At 27.9% G+C, this 19,821-nt stretch overlaps 9 protein-coding genes across 9 annotated transcripts; 5 read left to right on the top strand and 4 right to left on the bottom strand.

The window, feature by feature from the left end:
* Positions 1–443: 443 nt before the first annotated feature.
* OCT59_020816 (uncharacterized protein) lies at positions 444–962 on the top strand (the record flags this gene model as incomplete). The annotated part of the gene is made up of 1 exon (XM_025310664.1): positions 444–962. The coding sequence occupies one exon, from the start codon at positions 444–446 to the stop codon at positions 960–962; it is 519 nt and encodes a 172-aa protein (XP_025180129.1).
* Positions 963–2,392: 1,430 nt separating this feature from the next.
* OCT59_020815 (uncharacterized protein) lies at positions 2,393–3,458 on the top strand (the record flags this gene model as incomplete). The annotated part of the gene is made up of 4 exons (XM_066149415.1): positions 2,393–2,395; positions 2,583–2,690; positions 2,899–3,063; positions 3,285–3,458. The coding sequence occupies 4 exons, from the start codon at positions 2,393–2,395 to the stop codon at positions 3,456–3,458; spliced, it is 450 nt and encodes a 149-aa protein (XP_065990322.1).
* A 404-nt stretch (positions 3,459–3,862) lies between these two features.
* OCT59_020814 (uncharacterized protein) lies at positions 3,863–4,084 on the bottom strand (the record flags this gene model as incomplete). Its single annotated transcript, XM_066149414.1, has 1 exon — positions 3,863–4,084. One exon carries the CDS (start codon positions 4,082–4,084, stop codon positions 3,863–3,865), a length of 222 nt encoding a protein of 73 aa, XP_065990321.1.
* A 183-nt stretch (positions 4,085–4,267) lies between these two features.
* On the top strand, positions 4,268–5,331 carry OCT59_020813 (uncharacterized protein; the record flags this gene model as incomplete). The annotated part of the gene is made up of 3 exons (XM_066149412.1): positions 4,268–4,334; positions 4,416–4,450; positions 4,966–5,331. 3 exons carry the CDS (start codon positions 4,268–4,270, stop codon positions 5,329–5,331), a joined length of 468 nt encoding a protein of 155 aa, XP_065990320.1.
* Positions 5,332–7,886: 2,555 nt separating this feature from the next.
* On the bottom strand, positions 7,887–8,384 carry OCT59_020812 (uncharacterized protein; the record flags this gene model as incomplete). Its single annotated transcript, XM_025329790.2, has 1 exon — positions 7,887–8,384. One exon carries the CDS (start codon positions 8,382–8,384, stop codon positions 7,887–7,889), a length of 498 nt encoding a protein of 165 aa, XP_025180128.1.
* A 1,410-nt stretch (positions 8,385–9,794) lies between these two features.
* OCT59_020811 (uncharacterized protein) lies at positions 9,795–10,165 on the bottom strand (the record flags this gene model as incomplete). Its single annotated transcript, XM_066149411.1, has 2 exons — positions 9,795–10,045; positions 10,114–10,165. The coding sequence occupies 2 exons, from the start codon at positions 10,163–10,165 to the stop codon at positions 9,795–9,797; spliced, it is 303 nt and encodes a 100-aa protein (XP_065990319.1).
* A 2,901-nt stretch (positions 10,166–13,066) lies between these two features.
* OCT59_020810 (uncharacterized protein) lies at positions 13,067–15,355 on the top strand (the record flags this gene model as incomplete). The annotated part of the gene is made up of 8 exons (XM_025310663.1): positions 13,067–13,093; positions 13,178–13,378; positions 13,471–13,593; positions 13,671–13,999; positions 14,087–14,307; positions 14,377–14,813; positions 14,897–14,903; positions 14,973–15,355. The coding sequence occupies 8 exons, from the start codon at positions 13,067–13,069 to the stop codon at positions 15,353–15,355; spliced, it is 1,728 nt and encodes a 575-aa protein (XP_025180127.1).
* A 214-nt stretch (positions 15,356–15,569) lies between these two features.
* On the top strand, positions 15,570–16,733 carry OCT59_020809 (uncharacterized protein). The gene has a single exon (XM_025316611.2). It carries the CDS (start codon positions 15,655–15,657, stop codon positions 15,952–15,954), a length of 300 nt encoding a protein of 99 aa, XP_025180126.1. The 5' UTR covers positions 15,570–15,654; the 3' UTR covers positions 15,955–16,733.
* A 149-nt stretch (positions 16,734–16,882) lies between these two features.
* Positions 16,883–17,987, bottom strand: OCT59_020808 (uncharacterized protein; the record flags this gene model as incomplete). The annotated part of the gene is made up of 3 exons (XM_025308438.2): positions 16,883–17,147; positions 17,237–17,456; positions 17,525–17,987. 3 exons carry the CDS (start codon positions 17,985–17,987, stop codon positions 16,883–16,885), a joined length of 948 nt encoding a protein of 315 aa, XP_025180125.2.
* Positions 17,988–19,821: the final 1,834 nt, after the last annotated feature.

The following is a 19,821-nucleotide window of genomic DNA, read 5'->3' as shown; positions in this document are numbered from 1 at the left end:
TTATATTTTATACTTATTCTAATATATCTAAAAACAATTTTCTGTTATATAGTATTTAGAGGATCCCGCTTACTTCTAATAGAGGTCACTCACAAGCTTAAGGTAAAAATTACTTAGAAAAATCAAAAAAAACTGGTTGAATTTATAAGGTAAATTTACTAAACATTAAAAAATGTAACTGAAATTTTGTGGTAAATTTTTTTTATGTAACCGATAATATATGGTAAAATGAATGCATTTTTTTAAAATGTAACTTATAATTAATAAGGTAAAATCTATGTATTCTTTGAAGATGTTACATTTATTTATAAGGTAAAATTTCAAATATTTATACGATTAATAAGGTACTAAGATTATCTAGCGCGTTTATTTAAATATTATTTTATTTTATTTACGCATAAAGTTGTAAATTATTTACAAAATTATATGTAAATAAAACAAATATGAGAAAATCTAAAAAACATTATAAAAAATGTACCGCAAACAAATCAGTAATAAAAAAGCCTAAAATAGTCTATACACTTGATGACATTATCTTTAAAAATTGTGATAAATTGGAACATTACAAAAAATTAAAAGAACACACACATTTTTTGGAAGTTATTAATAAAACAACTGTATGGTGTGTATGTAATAAAGAGGTTAAACTTGATAAATCTTATTATGCTCATAATCTAGATAGTCACTCAAAAAGTAGTTTGTGCAATTTTACCGCTACAAAACAACCAATATTAGAATTTTTTTGGAAAAATCAAAAGTTAAAAGAACAAAGACCAAGCAAATTACCACGTGTCAGTGCTGCTTGTTCAGGTTTAATAGATGAAAAGTATCACAATTATATTCTTTTAAGTCCTTCACAATATGGTGGTGGCCGACGACCTGATATCGTTGTATATGAACTATTTTCAGAAAAATTTCCAAATCAAAAAAATTATTCATGGTGTGTTTTAAATGATGATTAAAAATTAGAATGATTTTAATGCTCACCAGTGGTGAAATTCACCCAAGGTAAAGTTCACCTATATTACATAATTTATTATAATTTTATTAATAAAAATATTTATATAAAATATATAGTTTAAATATAACAATATATTATACAATAATTCATAATTTAGTATTATTATAAAAAATAGATAAATCCTACAAGTATTAAGTAGATTTTATACTGCTAAACAACTTTCAATTAATAAAGGAAGTAAATTTCATCTGACTAAAGTGGTGAAATTACACTCTAAAGTTAGTAAATGGAAAAAAGAAAAATTCAAAAGTTAGTACCATGATGAAAAACGTAGATTTCTCCATATATATTATATCTATACCCATAAAAATTAATATATAAGTAGTTTCGACCTTGCAGAACAATTTTCAATTAAGTTAGAAAGTCAATTTCATTTGACTAAAGTGGTGAAATTACGCGCTGAAGTTAATAAACAGAAAAAAAAAATTCAAAAGTTAGTACCGTTATGAAAAATGTAGATTTCTCCATATATATTTTACCTACACCCATGAAAATTAATATACAAGTAGTTTTGACCTTTCTGAACAAAGAAAAATTCGAAAGTTAGTACCATTATGAAAAATGTTGGTTTCTCCATATATATTATACCTACACCCATGAAAATTAATATACACGTAGTTTCGACCTTGCTGAACAATTTTCAATTAATTTAGAAAGTTGATTTCATTTGGCTAAAGTAGTAAAATTACGCTCTGAAGTTAATAAATGAAAAAACAATTTTAAAAGTTAGTATCATTATGAAAAATATGGGTTTCTTTATATGTATTATACCTACACTTATAAAAAATAATATACAAGTAGTTTTGGCTCTATTGAACAACTTTTAATTAATAAAAGAAATTGATTTCATTTGACTAAAGTAGTGAAATTACACTCTAAAGTTATTAAATAAAAAATATAAAACTTTAGAAGTTAAACAGTTAGTAATGTTATAAAAACACAAATTTCTCTATAAATTTTATTTCTAATTTATGAAATTGAGTTGTATGGGTTTACTAGTATGTTTGGAAAAAAAGTTACAGTTTAAAAAAATTCATAAAAAAATTTTTATTTACGTGTATGAAATTGTAAAATGTAATACAAACAAAATTAATATAAATAAAACTAAAATTATCATATTACTGATGAATTTCACCAGAGGTAAATTCACCCCTGGTGAATTAATTTTAAATTAACCACTGGTGAATATAAAATTAATCCTAAAAATTAATTCTTAAAAGAAATTTATTTGCTTACTATCAGTGGAAAATCAATAAGGATCTTCTTGCTATATTTAGCGTAAAATGTTTAAGTTTTACTACAAATGAATCTGGCATATGTGATGAGTGTTTGGCTCTTACAGCTAACCTCTGACTTAAAGATGCTATCAACATGGTAAATATTTGCAATACTGTTTGTTAATATATTTATATATTAGATAAATATTAAATACATTAATTATTTATTTCATTATGTTTCAGAAACAGCATACTAGTATTACAGCTAAATATATTCCAAATAGTTATTTTATATTGAATTTATTAAAATGTTTAAAAACTAAAATCTGAGAAAATTGTACCAGGCATCTGCAAATTCTGACGAAGCTGAAATTTGGCTTCAACTGGCTGAACTCAGAAGAAATAGAGCTTTTACTACGAACAAGACTTTTGAGGAATTAGCATATTTAATGGTACAAATAAAAGAACTAGAAATAGCCAGAAAGCGTAAAACTGAAATCTGATATAGTGAACATTTACTCCAATTTTTTAGCTTAATCTCTGAAAAATCTCGCACATATGAAATATTTAGACAAGCATTTGCTGGTGCGAATTTACCTTCAATTAGGCAAGATATCATTATAATTACAAACCTTAATAATATATTAGTATAATAAATAGGTTGATCTTTTGATTTTCAGACGGTTTTGCAGTAAAGATCAGGATATTTTAACGAATTCTGAAATATCCTTTGAAAATATTGCTCGATTTGCAAAGGTTGCTAATGAACTGCAATGGAAAGGACCAGTAGTTCTTATAACAGACTGTACAAAACTACAACCAAAGGTAGTTTATTCATAAGAGTTTGACAGTATAATAGGTTCCATTTTATCAGCTAACCAGACGAAATGTAAAACATATGATGATATTCATTAAACAATGAAAAAAATCAAAGAACAAAATGCTGTTGCTACTCAAATTTATGTTTTTTTGCTTAAGGTTTGTTTTTTATTATTATTCAATGTCAAAATAAGCTTCCAAAGTTGAAATTTCATAAAACATTCCAGATACCAATATCTAAGATTCCATCAGTCATGATCACAGCATTACCTATTAAAGGTAATGCAACAGCAAAGGAAATAAGTAATCATTTGCTTATGATTATAGAAATGATAGCACATTGCAATATTAATCTTGTAAGTTTTGGAGCAGATGGTGCGATCACAGAAATGAAAGCATAGCAAATAGTAATGGAATATCCCTCAGTAAATGGAGTTCTCAAATTTAAAGTTTCCCTTTATAGAATTAATTTTAAAGTACCAATCTTCGACAATCGACCAATCATACGTATGCAAGACATGAAGCATGCCAAAAAGATAGCTAGGAACCAGATTTATTATGGAATATGATTACTCACATTTGGAAACAGTACAGTTCATTACGATCAATTCTGCAATCTTGCAGAAAAGGAAAATTCTGCTTCATATCTGTGATGTTTATAACATTGATAAACAGGATGATAGTGCAGCATTTCGCGTATTTCATTCACAATTGCTCAGAATGTGTCAAGATAATAGAGCAATCGATTCAGACAAACTCAGCTTATTTGTGTATCTGTTTATTTTAGGTAAAAAGATTAAAAACTTTATTTTAAAATGAGCTTAGCTAAAACATTATATTCTTTATAAGAGAACTTTTTGATGCTTATTTGAATCGTAAGATTAGTTATAAAACTAGAATAATTATGGTTATGTGTACTTACTTCTTCCTTGACTTTTGGAAGTCCCATATCAAAAAGACTGGTAAAAATACTTCCAATGAATGGTATTCCGTAGCTAAAAGTTTCATTTCGATCCAAAGTTATCATATTTTTAAAAGTCTCGCTGAATCCTTAGTCTTGTTAATTATTTCACATCATGATTATTATAAAGATTATCTGCTGCTACCATAGGAGCACAGAACGGAAACTTTAGAATATGTGTTTGGGCTTGCACATCAAGTAGTGCCAGATTTTACTGCTTATAAATTTTTTAAAATTCTCAGACGGGTTATGTATTGTGATAAAATTCTTCGAACTGGAGATTTTGGAATAAAAAAAGAAAAAGTTTCAGCAACAGGTTAGTTCGATTTTTTAATAATCATTTCGAATTTTGATATTACCTGTTTTGACTAACTAAATTATATTGTTGATTGTTCAGGATATATTTTCGATTTTAATTCAAATGACATGAGTGTAAAGTTGCTTGCCAAAACCTAGGGTTTAGGCAAGATGGCATTTCGCCGAAAAGTGAAATTCTGCTGAAACTATATTAAAGTTATATTAAAAAACTGGCGAAACTTTGGAGAAAGGCGAAACTGCTGAAACTTATTATAAATGCTGAAACTGCCGAAACTTTGCCGAAACTATAATAAATCTATAGTAAAATTTTGACGAAACTAATCGTAGGATTTTGAAGAGGTTTAGACAAGCAACCTTACATGAGTGCCAAAGTGCTTAAATTTTTACGCCAATGGCAAATACAAGATGAAATTCATAGTGCCATTCGAATTACCTACTTGAATGCAGAAAAATTTGCATAATTGGTTGCTTTATCAAAATCTAAAACAAGTCTATGTTCTTTTGTATATATTGATAATTCTCATTTGGATGCCGAACAGGAATATGCAGAAGTAAATACTGCAATTAATTTTAATCCATTAATTTCTGAAAATGATCAATTATGTGATATAGCAAAAGAAGTTGCTTAGACGTCATTCATTAATCAACATGAAGAACTTCGTTTTTATATTAACGATGATAATATCTTTGGTGAATATGATGAATTAGATGGCTTAAATGAAGATTCAGAATTATGTGCATCTAGGTCAAGTGATCAGATGGATAATCTTGGTAAAATCAATTCCAATGAGATTATCTACCTTTTAAATCACCAAAAAAGTGCAACAATACCAACAATTTTGGCTGAACTTAAGGAGCTCTTATGCAATAATAATAATGAACTGGATGTATTAAAAGTATTAATAATTCGTGAATCTCATAATGCATTTTCAAGAGTTGATTGTTTGTGTGGAATTCAAAACAGAACAGCTTTTAATTTGAATGAAAGTTTATGAAACAGAATTGAAAGAAATACTGCAAATGAACTTGTGCATAGCCTTCAAGAAAATGATTCTTATGTTGAAAGCTGACTAAGACTTAAACGCTGGAAAATGAGAAAACATGTAGAAAATATTAATATTCCTAGAATAATTTCAGGTAATTATACATACATTATTTTTTCTATTTAAAATTGGTATTAATTATATTTATTACAATAATTCAACATCTCGGAGATGCTAGCGTATCTGAAGAATGTCAATTAAAAGATTATGGACTAGTTATTGTGTATATAGGTAAAAAACTTTGTATTGGCCGAATTCTAGCTAAATATCAAAAAATTAGTGATCGGCATGCTTATATATGTTTTGGTGTAGATTCAGTAGATTCTCTTTCATTTATTTCTGTTATTCTTTATCATCATTTATCTGGAAGTTACTTTACATGTCAATCATCTACAGGTGGTAATTTATTTGTGTATTTATCCTTTAAAAATATTGTTTATTATCTTGGTAAGGTATTTTCTTTTAATGCCACTAATTATGAAATACTTATACTTGATATTAATGATAGTAAGATTTTTTCCTTTTTTCAACAGCAAGAGGTAATTGAAATTTTAAAAACAATTTATAATTAATATAATTCACATTTATTAATCTATTACCTGATAATTTGTTATATTTCTAATTACTAATAATTAAAAAATACAATAAAGTCAATTTACAATATTACTTAATTATTAATGTTTCTGAATTTATAAGGTAAAATTACATATAATTTAAAAAGGTAACTGGAAGATTGGCGAAATTACTTAGTAGAAAGAAAATTTGGAGTAAGGTAAATTTACATATAAATCTTAAAAATTTTACGGTAACCTCTATTAGAAGTAAGTGGGATTCTTTAACATCCCAAAAACTTCATAAGCATCTTAAGTAAAAAAATCCATGCAAACCATTACAAAAGCAAAAGAAAGTAGCTTATATTCAAATGCCAATTCAAGTGCCTATTCAAAAAGCTAGTTAACAGGTTATCCAAGTTTTCGAAATCCAAGCACAGGTAGAAAGCTCTAGTGTAAATATGAGCAACAAGAAGAGACCACATGTGGTAATCCCAAGTTCCCAACTTTAGTTTCTGAGCTAAAATCTAAAAAAAAAACTCCAATACTTGGTATCGACTACATTACCGAGAAAGAAGCAAAAAACTGGATCAGTCCAAATGCTCGAAAATCAAGAGAGCGTATTAAGACATAGGACATAAAATTACAAAAACATTGGAGAGAATTAGATCTAGGTATTGAACCATATGAGATATACTTGTAGCCGAAACCTTTTCACGTAATTTTTGGCCACATCTTTAAATCAAAATTAAGTTAAAAAATGATAAAAATTAATCTCTACATTCAGCCGAAACTATAATATAAAGTCTTGGAGTTTTGGATGGATTTCTGGATAGTTTTTAACACTGGTCGAAATCAAAACTTTCGGTTATGTGACAAATCGGCTGATCTGTTACACATTTCGGCCAAATTTTGGAAATTATTAAAAATCGGCCAAATTTCGATATATATGATTTATGGTCGATTTATTAATTTTGTTAATTAAACGTTATGCGTTATGCATTACGCGTATTAAAAGTTTAAAAAAGGATCATCTTATACATCCTTTTTTAAACTTTTTTTATTTCCCCTCCCCTTTCCCTTCCTTCGTTCCCCTTTCACTTTGTTCCTGTTTCCCTTCTTCCCTTTCCCTTCCTTCCCTTTTCCTTCTTTTCCCTTTCCCCTTTCACTTTTTCTAGTTTTTTTTTTATTTTTTTATATGAACGGTTACTAACCGTTCTTTTTTTACTTTTTTTTTTATTAGGTTAGGCTTTTGGGTAGGCTTCGTACAGAAACTCCAAAGATTCGTAAGTACAAATACTTTGGAGTTTTATTTTATTTTTTAATATGAACGGTTACTAACTGTTCTTTTTTCTTTCTTTTTTATAGGTTCAGCTTTTGGGTGGGACTTCCGAGTTCTGAAAAATGAAAAAAACTAAGATTCATAAGTATATACAAATCTTGGTTTTAATTTTTTTTTGTTTTTTTTTAATTTTATTAATGAACGGTTACTAATAACTGTTCTTTTCTTTATTTTTTAGGTTCGGTAGGCTTCTGAAGAACGAAAACCCAAAGATAAAGATTCGTAAGTACAAATCTTTATAAAATTTTTTTTTTATTTTTTTTTTATATCACTTTGGAACGGTTTATTAATCGTTCCTTTCTTTATTTTTTTAGGTTCGGTGGGCTTCCAAAGAATGAAAACCCAATGATAAAGATTCGTAAGTATGAATCTTTATAAATTTATTTTTTTATTTTTTTTTTATATCATTTTGGAACGGTTTATTAACTGTTCCTTTCTTTATTTTTTTAGGTTCGGTGGGCTTCTGAAGAACAAAAACCCAAAGATAAAGATTCGTAAGTACGAATCTTTATCTTTTTTTTTATTTTTTTTTAATAAAATATTATGAACGGTTACTTTTAGAAGGGCCTAAGTCAAAATCATTTTGACCATTTTGACCATTTCAGATGTCAAAATTAACCAATTTCGGTTTCATGTATATGCTCAGCTAAATGATCATTAGCTTCTTGAAGGAGGATCTCTTTCTCTAATAATGTCTTTTGTATTGAGGACAAATTATCTCTCATTTGCATTAATTCTTCTTTTTTATCCATCAATTCTATTCGCGTTAAGGTCAATTCATCCCTTAATCGCATTGATTCACCCTTTTTTTCACTTAATTCATCTTCCTTCAGATCTAGTAAGTTAACATTCTTTAGTTCAACATTTTGCCTTGACAGTGCTAACTCTCGTCTAAGAGAATCCATTTCTGATAAATCTTTCTGAGTTAAAAAATACTTCATTTCCAACTCTTTTATTTCTAATTGGAAAGCTTGTATCTCTTTCAATTTTGTAGAGATCTCATTCTCAGCTTTTGAGCAAGAAATATCTTTATAGATGATCTGATTTTTAAGTTCTCTCACCTCATCTTCAAGCTGGCATATGTGCTCTGAAAAACTCTTATTATTTTTCATCAGAAGAATGTTTCTAGTGCCAAGCTAAATACCTGAGCTTAAAGCGATATCTAGATCATGTTTTACACAAGCAAGTTAGTTCTCAAGCTCAGTTTGGCTAAATGGATATCAATTAGATGGCGAATTTCCAAGTTTATTGCCAGATACCAAGGGTGTCCTATTATTTATTTCATTTAGCGTATATATATTTGCCATATGAATTTATTTGAAGGCAAAGTTTTTTATGATTTTTTTTTTTCGAATATGGAAAAGGGAATTTAGAATCAAACTAATGTCAAATCAATAAAAAACTAATAACAAACTAGTTTCAAACAAATATAATATTTGAAGTATATATATTTTAAACCTATTTTTATTTGAATCATGATTATAGCATGCTATACTGCAAAGAAAGCGAACTACATATATCATATATGTAATAAACTAATGCCAGACTAATGTTTGTCCAATATCATATAAATTTTGAATAAATTTTTTACAAGTTTTTTATTAGTATCATACAGATTTATTTCTAGTAAACTATAAGCAAAAAACAAACAACTCATACTCGTAAATTTCTTAGATTAGATGCCAGACGTATAACATCTAAAGCTATCGAAGAAATTAGAAATACTCAAAATAATATTCCAAATGCTCAGCATATTATGTGCAAAAAATATCATATATGATTAATAATATATCAAAAAATAATTAATAATTAGAGGTCTCCTAAACCTACTGAAGAATGGCATAAAATCTTAAAATCTGTTAGCATATCTGACCAGATTTTGCTGATAGACTGTAAGAAAAATAATCAGGAATCTTCACACGATACTTCCTTCTCTACTAATATACAAGAAGATGGGATTATTCATACAGAGTATCATGCAAATGATGAGAATGGTCCAAATTCCTATATAAATTCTGATAGTCTGAATACAACATCTAGTGGGTGAAAAGATAAAGTTAATCAGAAAAAAAGGATAGTATAAAGCCAAAATGTGAATCTTCTCCAAAAAAAACTGAAAGCATAGTGGTCAATTTTTTTAAAGATAATACATCTAAATAGGAATCTAATTTTAATAAATTAGTAAATATTACTAGAGAAACTGTTATACATCTGATCTTTTCTCCATAAGTTGTGAGCATTTTTCTGCAAGAATTTTACTTGCATTTAATGCCATGTCAAGCCATTTCTCAGTTTTTAATAGTTGCTCTTTAAGCTTTATGCACTTTTTTTAAGTCTTTCTCTGGATTAGAAGAATTAGCTGAAACCTGAAAGTCAAGAGGCACTTTGCATAATGATTCCTGATCCTTTTTTGGCAGATTCTTGACTACCGGAGACTTGCTAAAAGTTGGAATAATATATGCCTTTCCATGTAACTTTATGCGGAACTGGTTTTTATTTGGATTGGAGACATCTTGAACCTTTCAAATGTTTGACATACCAAAAAATAGCATTGGTTCTGTTTCACCATTATCAATACGAACAAAATTTCCAATAACTGTGACCATTTTATCTTCTTTATTCTTCAAGGTAACTGGCACGTCTGTATACCATTCTAATGAATTAGTGATATGCTTGAAATTGCCCTTTATAGCAAAATTAGATGGTTTATCAGCCTTCCATTCAAGCGTCTTGATTGCTTGGTCATTTATACTACTGAACTCACTGGCGGTATCTAAAAAAGATTTGGAAATAATTAAGTCATTTATATTAGCATTCAGATATTGTAAAGATGATAACCACTTCTGATTCTTTCAATTCCTTCTTCTGAGCCTTTCGAGACATACAAGCACATTTTTCGTATTGGTGGTGAGAGCTTAGACAATAGCTGATCATATTATACATGTTGCCAAAACTTTTTTTCAATTTCGGCCACATTTTGGCTTCAAAATATAGCTACTTGTAAATATATCAATAAATTTTTTTAAACCTCAGATAATTTGGGCCAGATCTGCAGCAACTTTTAGCAGACTTCAGAAAATTTCAGCATAATATGTAATAATTTTGAATTGGACTTTAAAGTTTTGGCCATATATTAAATATAGGTTGTCTGAAATTCCAGAATCCTGCCAAAATTATGTAAGTTGGTCAAAATTCCTCAAAAGTTCTTTCATAGGTTCTTTAGACCCGGATTAACCTATTTGAAGTCTAATTTCAGCCAGATCTATGAAATCAGATGATTTTGCTTTGAAGAGTTTGTCATGTGGGCGAAATAGCTGAAATATTTTGGCAACATGTATAGATCATACGTTTCAGGTTTACTTATAAGTGACTCCTTAAAAATTTGTATAACATTTATACTTTAAAAGTTACTTATAAGTAAACTTACTTTAAAACTTCTGATTACTAAAATTTTATTGCATTTTCAGCTTGTATTTGCACCTTTTCTATTTAAAAATACAATAAAATCTTAGTAATCACAGATTTCTAAAATTCACTTTTTTTAATTATTATTTAAGCTAAATCATACTAAAAAGAAAAAGGCGATAAATATATATAAAACTAAATAAAAGTAAATAACTCATGACCAAAATTTTTTTTTTTTTTTTTTACTTCATATGTTGTACAGCTTTTTTTATTTAAGATCCGATCTGCCTATAATCAACAGAAAATTACTATATAAATTTGGGGGAAATTTTATTGCAAAAAATAAACTAAATAGGCAAATTTTGCCAATCAAAATCATCACAAATCATGTTGTGGTACCAAGTCATGTGATGAAACTTAAAAATGCCAAGAAAAATATCGAGAAAAAAATTTTCACATAGAAACTCACAATAAACACTAAAATCTGACACCTACCATGTCTTAAATATTCATTATTCAGTAAAAATTGCTTCACACATGAAAATTACTCAAATATTATTGTCAAAGTGATGGTTTTTTGGCTAAAAACAAGCGTAACTAACGTACAAATAGAAAAGATCTAAAAATGAAAAATTTAACTTAAAATAACCTATCTGCTATATAAATCCTTCTAAAAAGCCATTATTACCTATTGTTCTGGTAATTGTATGTTATTTTTTTTTATATTATTGTTACAACACTTTCAAAAAGCTAATAATAATTTGCAAACTAACGCTAAGAGTTTGTGTGATGCACTCAAATTGAAAAACTAGATAAGAATATATATACCAAAACTTCCACCATTTGAAATTAATTTACAGGTTACTCTGTGAAAATAGAAAGAGATCATAGTAACATGTGAACTAAAAGCAAGAGAAAATATTAGAATTATATAAAACAAGTAGTTTTAAATGTATAAAATACATGAGAATATAATTTTAAGTGTTCATATTTGTTAAAATAACGTAATATATGACTTGAAATTCTCGCATATATATATATACATACCTGTCAAATCTGACGCTGCCTCAAAGTAACAAATAAATTATCTTTGACATTTAAGGAATCATCATGTGAATTTTGGGTGCCACAGCATGATGATCTGTGGTTTTTATAGCCCATAAAATTTAGCCAATTTTGGAGGTCGTCTAAAGCAGGGCAAATCACGTGACTTTGAAAAAAATTGTTTTCATAAAATAAAACTTTTTACCATATATTCAACCATTCTAAACACACATCCTAAATGCATTTTTGCCTGCTCTGCAAGTTTACTTAGAGCACAGAGTAGGGTTTTGAATGCTGCTTTTGATTTATTTGACTTTTTCAATTTCGTTATCCATTTTTGGAGGTCGTCTAAAGCGGGGGCAAATCACGTGATTCGGTGTAATTTTAATTAGATTAATTTTTTATAAAGAAAGATTAATAGAAACTTTAAAATCATAATATAAGCGTATTTTTATCTGCTTTGCAAGTTTACTTAAGGAAAAAAAGTGGATTATGAATATTGTTTTTGACTTTACATATGAATGAACGAAACTTTGCCGATCATATCCAAAAATGGATAACGAAATTGAAAAAGTCAAATAAATCAAAAGCAGCATTCAAAACCCTACTCTGCGCTCTAAGTAAACTTGCAGAGCAGGCAAAAATGCATTTAGGATGTGTGTTTAGAATGGTTGAATATATGGTAAAAAGTTTTATTTTATGAAAACAATTTTTTTCGAAGTCACGTGATTTGCCCCTGCTTTAGACGACCTCCATTTTTGGATATGATCGGCAAAGTTTCGTTCATTCATATGTAAAGTCAAAAACAATATTCATAATCCACTTTTTTTCCTTAAGTAAACTTGCAAAGCAGATAAAAATACGCTTATATTATGATTTTAAAGTTTCTATTAATCTTTCTTTATAAAAAATTAATCTAATTAAAATTACACCGAATCACGTGATTTGCCCCCGCTTTAGACGACCTCCAATTTTGGCATTTTTATAATAACTTCGCCCCGAATTTATATAGTAATTTCTGTCGTTCGTAGGCGGATCAGCTCTTAAACTGTTTGTCTATACACAAGCCACAGTTTAAATCCAAAAAGGGTGATTCTCAGGGGTAAAATTATTTACTTTCGGATTGCACGGGATTCCGAAAATTTCGGAAATTTTCTTAGGAAAAATACATGATTATCAGTCTCACTATGTCCAAGTATTCATCGGAATGAACTTCACATGGATGATTCATCGGAATGAACTTCACATGGATAATTCACACAATAATTTTTTTTTTTTGGTTATAGATTTCCAATTTAAATAATTATAAAAAAGATGCACAATATTAATTTTTGATTGAGAAAAAATGCCTTCAGAAAATGAAAACCCTGAGGTAAATAAAATATAATTAATATTAAGTTATTTTGATATTATAAATTATAAATAAATTAATGTGTTCCTTTAAATATTATTTTAGATTATCAAACGAATGATAGGACCGTATATAAACGGCTTTTCATTACGAATTTTTATATTTTTATTAGATTACGTTCCAGGACTTGCATCATTTTTATTTTGGGATAGAATTTCTGCTTTGAGAAAACTTAATCTTGATGAATGTCCTACTAATTTTCCACTTCCTCTACCAAAAGAATATTTTGGAATTGAAGAAACTAAAGTATCCTACCCTAAAATGTTAATCATTAGTATATTGCAAAGTTTTTTTTTTTTATGATAAAATTTTTTTTTTTTTTGATTTAATTTAAAAAGAAGGTAGAAGGATTGGAAATTTTCGAAGAAAATGAGAGTGCACAGCAAAATTATTCTTCTGGATTTTTGTGTTCAAGTGATTTTCGTAAAGCATATCTTACAAAAAAGGCAACCCCTCTTCAAGTAAAAACAATTTTTTTTAAAAAAAAAATATTTATACATACACATATAAATTTTAAATTTTTTTTTTCAAATGAAAGATATGCGAAATTCTTATTGGAAAATTAGAAGGATCACTTAAGTGCAATCCATCTCTAAACGCAATTATAAAATACGAACGAGAAGATATTATAAAACAAGCAACTGCGTCAACTACTCGATATGCAAATAATTGTTCTTTAGGGCCACTTGATGGAGTACCCATAGCAATTAAAGATGAATTAGATGTGGAAGGATACGAAACAAATGTTGGTACGTCATTTATCAATCGAGGGTTTATTGCTAAAACGGATGCCACTGTTATTGAAAGGCTCAGAGAGAAAGGTGCAATTATTATCGGGAAAACTTCTATGCACGAAATTGGAATCGGGTAAGATTCATAAAATATTTGTATATATATATTTTTTGTTTAATTCATCTATTCATCTATTCATTAATTCATCCATCTTTTTAATAGTATTACAGGCAATAATCCAAGTGTGTGCACGTCTCGTAATCCTTATAACATCGATCATTATACTGGTGGATCGAGTAGCGGTAGTGCTTCTGCAGTTGCTTCAGGGCTATGTCCAATCGCGATTGGTTGTGATGGTGGTGGTTCGATTAGAATTCCTTCTGCTTTTTGTGGTATTTACGGATTAAAAACCACGTTTGGAAGATTTTCTTCAAAAGGAGAACGTATGTAAAAGTAACTTTAAAAAGGTTCTGAAACGTAAATTAATAATTTATACTTTTATGTTTATTTAGTTCCACTTGCCCCCACGGTAGCAGTGTCAGGTCCTATGACAGCAAGCGCAAATGATTTAGCATTAGCGTATTATGTGATGGCAGGAAAAGATGAAGAAGATCCCAATACTTATTACCAACCCAAACCGACATTATCTGGTCTATATAACACTAAAGACTTATCAGATTTGAAAATTGGAATATATACAGCATGGAATAAACAAGTTTATAATCCGACCATAACTCTAGCGTTAAATAATTTTATTGAAAAGTTAAAGCTACTTGGAGCAAACTTTGTTGAAATTGATATACCCGAATTAGAAGAAGCAAGTATAGCTCATTTACTTACTATTGGCTCGGAAATATCTACGTTTGCTAAAAAGTATAAAGAAAATTTTCATAAATATAATTGTGAAAGTAGATTAAATATGAGTTTATTTCATTTTGCAACAGCATCGGTAAGTTATTATTTGTAAAATTTGCAAAACTCACTTTTCATGTATTCGCTTACTAAAAAAAATCATCCAATCTTTCTTTCTAGGATTACAGTAAGTTTTCTTTTGCCTTTAAATTTTTCTTTTTGAAAGCGATAAAATGTTAATCCTTTGAATATTTAGTTATCTCGCAACAATTACGTACACGTTTAATGCGCAGTCTTTCAAATCTATTTAATAAACAAGTAAATTTAATTTTAACTCCAAGTACGGCAATTACAGCACCAAAAATTTATCCGAATTCATTAAAATATGGAGAAGCAGATTTAAAAACAGTATCAGAAGTAATGATGTATGTTACTTTCGCTAATTTTTCCGGTATACCAGCAGTATCGGTACCAGCAGGTTATGATGATAATAATTTACCTATTGGATTACAATTTGTTGCAAAATGGTTCGATGAAGCCACTCTTTTAAGAATAGCTAAAGTATCTGAAGAAATTTTAGGTGATAAAAGAAAAAGACCCTCTAATGATTATTGGTTTGGTGATTTAATTCAAGACTAAGAAGTCCTGTACTAGTTTTCTATCAACTTATTTATATTAATACACATTATACACATTTTTTTAATCTTTTCATATACTTTTTTACAAGTTTCTCCCAGTAAGAAAATGGATAAAATTATGTTTTAAGCTAGCTATTTAATACATTTTTTGGTGCTATTGATTGGTTGGCTCCCTTAAGTGGCTTTGATAGTTCGACACAGCCTATTAAAGTTTTGGGTAATCCGATTAATTGATTTCAGATAAAATTTTTTTATTTCTTTCAAACGTATAAATATTAAATTATCTTCACATTAAAAATAATGTTTTTACAAACTACATCTTCAACGGATGATGAATACGAATCATTTTGGTATTATAATTTGCAAGAAGAAAAACAATGTAAAACTCATTGTATTTTAATTATAATAATTCTCTCTAGTGTATTTCTTTTAACATTATTATGCGCTTATAGTATTTATAATGAAAATAAAGTGGTATTTTATGATGGATTTATTTTCTTTTATGAATGTTGCGGATTTTATTGGTTTAAAAATAAGATATTTAAAAGCGAGAATAAATTTGGGTATTCAAATTTAAGTTTAGAAAACTCTTCATTATAAATCCCCTCTCCTCCCCCTTTTTTTATTTGGGATATTTTTATTTAAAGAAATTTTTCCATGTAAATTGATTTATCATTCCGTTAAAGATATCCTCAAAGGATTCATTTAAATGGTAAAACAACAATATTTAGATATACAATATTTAAAACAAATTATATAGACTTTGAAAGAAAAAAGCGAATAAAATTGATTATTGGATATATTCCGCAAGACAGAATAATGCCGCGAGTGTGGATATAATTTGTATTTTGGGCTGGAAAGTACAGAAGTACAATTTTAGACATATTTATTGATATGTTAGATATATTGGCTAATATTTGAATTGTTTTTATTGTTGTTTATTTACGCACTTCGATTTTTTCAATATCAGATATACGTTACAGTGCATGAAATAAATATTTATTAAATAAAATTTTAATAATTTTAATGTACATATGGTACATATGTTAGAATCGGGTGATACCTCAATATTATATAGAGTCAGTCATAAGATAAAAGTGAATAGTAAAATAAAATAATAAATTTACTGTATGTAAATTTCTCGAGTTTAATTGGTATTGACTTAGTGAGTAGTGAGTTTGTGTTTTACCGTAATAGTTTTTTAAATTATCAGAATTTTCTTAAATCTTATATTAAACTTAATATTGAAATCAACATATTTTAAAGTAAGATATTTTGATGTCTTAGATAAAAATTTATATGCTTATATATGCTTAAGATATAAAAGAAATGATTTTGTTATATTTATATTTGCCAATAAACGAATTTGAATATATTATAAAATAATTGATAACTTTATATACTGTATATACATATATAACATATATAACATATATAAATTTGTTAATAATAGAATATAAAAATTATATATATAAAATAAGAAAGAAAAGAAATGTGTGTGAAGAAATTTAAAAATTTTTTAAATTTTTTAAATTTTTATTGATAAGTAGGGAATAATCGGGTTTGTCTTTTTTTTTTGCAAGTCCGTGTTTATTGTTTTTATTATAATAGGTAGGGAATAATCTTTTTTTTTTGCAAGTCCGTGTTTATTACAATAGATCTTATCGTCAAAATGTCTCCATATAGGTGAATAATTTGTATTACATTCTGCACAAGAGTGGTTTTTTTTCTTCCTCTTTTTTCTAAGCACTTTATTACCATTCAATTTCCTATGGATTCCGTTTCTTTTCAAACTAAATAAGAAATCCAAGCGAAATTCATATTAATATATTAATTTTTTTAAATGAAATTGCAATTAAGTAAACATTATTAACACACTTACTATAGACAACACGCATTGCAATATCTTTCCATTCTTTTTCTTCTCCATAAAGGTGTTTCTTTTACTCCACAATTAATACAAAACAATGCGGTATTTGGATCTGGTGACGCTGTTGGAGATGTCGATGCTTCCGAAAGAGGTGAAGGATAAAAAAGAGTGGTTGCCGATATTGGTGTTGTGGATGACGATAATGACTGTGCAACTGATTCACATGATACATCTAAGTGAATTAAGAAAAATTAATATAAAAAAGTAAAAGAGGTAGCAAAATGATTGTTATATACCAACCATAATTGTCGATAATATTATTCTCATATATTTTCCACGATCCAACTTCCAAACCACTGGCATTCTTAATGCTTAATGTACTATTCTTTATGTACTCGTTTGGTAGAAGGCAAGCAAACACTGAATACAATTTATAAATTTCTACTTCACCGTGAAAATATAAAAACGTAGGTCTAATTTCATCATTAATAACCAGATTGATATAAGAAGTTGTAGGAATATATTTGTCCAAATAAAAGAGAGATGAAAACCAAGGTTTATTTTCTATCTCCGTTAATTCAGTGCCAACTTGATACAAAATTCCGAAAACTTCAGTGGAGGAGTAATCCATACTTCCCATGATACAAGAAGTTGTAGGAATACATTGGTCTAAATAAAAGAGAGATGAAAACCAAGGTTTATTTTCTATCTCCGTTAATTCAGTGCCGAAAACTTCAGTGGAAGAGTAATCCATACTTCCCATACAGGCTGTTTGTAATTCAAGGAATGTATAAAATGTATAGGTTATTTTTTGAAAATAATATGCAAAAAGTTAAATCATTCACTTACCGAAGTATTATTTAGTTTAATCAGTGAAGATTGGAATGGTTAGGCAATTATCTAGTCGCAGAATATATATAAATTTTCAATGCCTAGTTTATCATTTTCGGGAACAAAATAAATAAACTTTATTCTTCCTTCCATTATAAAATAATTATGGAGTTATTTACTAACCAAATATTGATAATAAATCTTTTTTTCGTTGATTAAAAAAACAGATAATCAAATCTTAAAATCACAATAAGAAAAAAAAAACCGGATGGACTTTGTTGCGAGATGATGATATACCCTATTTTATTATATATGACGCGAGAAATACGTAATTGATTCAATGACTCAATGAGTAATTGAACGCATTTAACAGATCATAATAAAAAAAGGCAATCATTTCTATAATTTACATATAGAAAGCATTTAAGCCCTCTTAAAGGTTCATAGTTGAAGAAAAAAAATTTTTTGTTCAATTAGCTCTTTCTTGGAAACATCCTAGTCAAACAACCTTACGGCAAATGTTTTACAACTCCGTCACACGGTTATTTCAATTTTCTTTTTTTTTTATAAATAATACGCGTTTATTTATATAACAAAATTATCTGCAGTGTTTCTTTCAGAAAAAAAAAAAAAAAAAATTTTTTAAAAAAAATAAAATAAAATCCGTTTTATATTTTATCAATTTAACATTAACCAATAAGAATTAAGAAAAATCCATCTGCAAGGTGATGTACTGCAGAATCAACAACATTAATTCGGTCGATAACCTAAAAATAATTATGTACGTCATATAAAATTAACTTAATTGACATGATTGACATGATTGACGTGATTGACAAAATTAACACGGTTCGGAAAAACTATACCGATGGCGAAGTTTGTCTTTCAAACCGGCCGAATATGAGATCGAGATTATTCTATTTGAGTTTACCGAATTCCTCGGCCGTATATTAATGAATTAATGAAAATAAGGAATTTAAACACCGTGTAGTACTGATTAAAAGACCCCGGCGTATCCCGTTATAACACACCAGGGTGGTTAAAAAATTTAATTCTGAGAATTAGGCCATTTTTCGTATAAAATACCCCGGTAAGTTTATTTATACCCGGGGTATTTTATACGATAATTATCATATATATTAAAAATCGCAGTGGGCAAGAAACTTTCCAATGACAATTTCGATACTAGAAGTTTTAGTTGTCAGTTGTCATAAAGTTCGATATTGCCCATATTGCTCATATTATCATATACCCTAAAATTTAACAATAAGACGAACATTATCGTCAATTTCCCAATCTCTTAAAGGATCGATTATTATATTGGTCCGATTAAGATCTCCTGGTTTGGTTACTTCATAGAGATAGAAAGTTCGTTTTTTTTTCTTTTAGGCGTTTTTTTTAGGGTCTCTCTGGACTTGAAATGTATTTCGGATATTAAAAAAAAAAAAATTCTAATAACTAATTTAAACAAAGTTAATCTATGCATTGTAAAAAATAAATAGTGTCCAAAATAATATTATACAAATAGTGCATTTGTCATAATTTAAAATCTTGCGTCGAATCATACCTAAATTGGAATCGATTGTTCGGTTCGACATAATTTGGTTACTTCAATAGACATAGAGAGTTATGATCGCCTTTAATAATTAAAGTTAATGTATGCATTGTAAAAATGAATAGTGTCCAAAATATTATTATACAAAATGAATTGGATAGTGCACTTGTTATAATTAAACTTCTTGCGTCGATTTTCTACAATTATAAAA

Source organism: Rhizophagus irregularis, chromosome 3, assembly GCF_026210795.1.
Source record: "Rhizophagus irregularis chromosome 3, complete sequence".
NCBI classification, from domain to species: Eukaryota; Fungi; Glomeromycota; class Glomeromycetes; order Glomerales; family Glomeraceae; genus Rhizophagus; species Rhizophagus irregularis.
The sequence above is the reverse complement of the archived record's forward strand: the minus strand, read 5'-3'. Positions and strand labels throughout refer to the sequence as shown.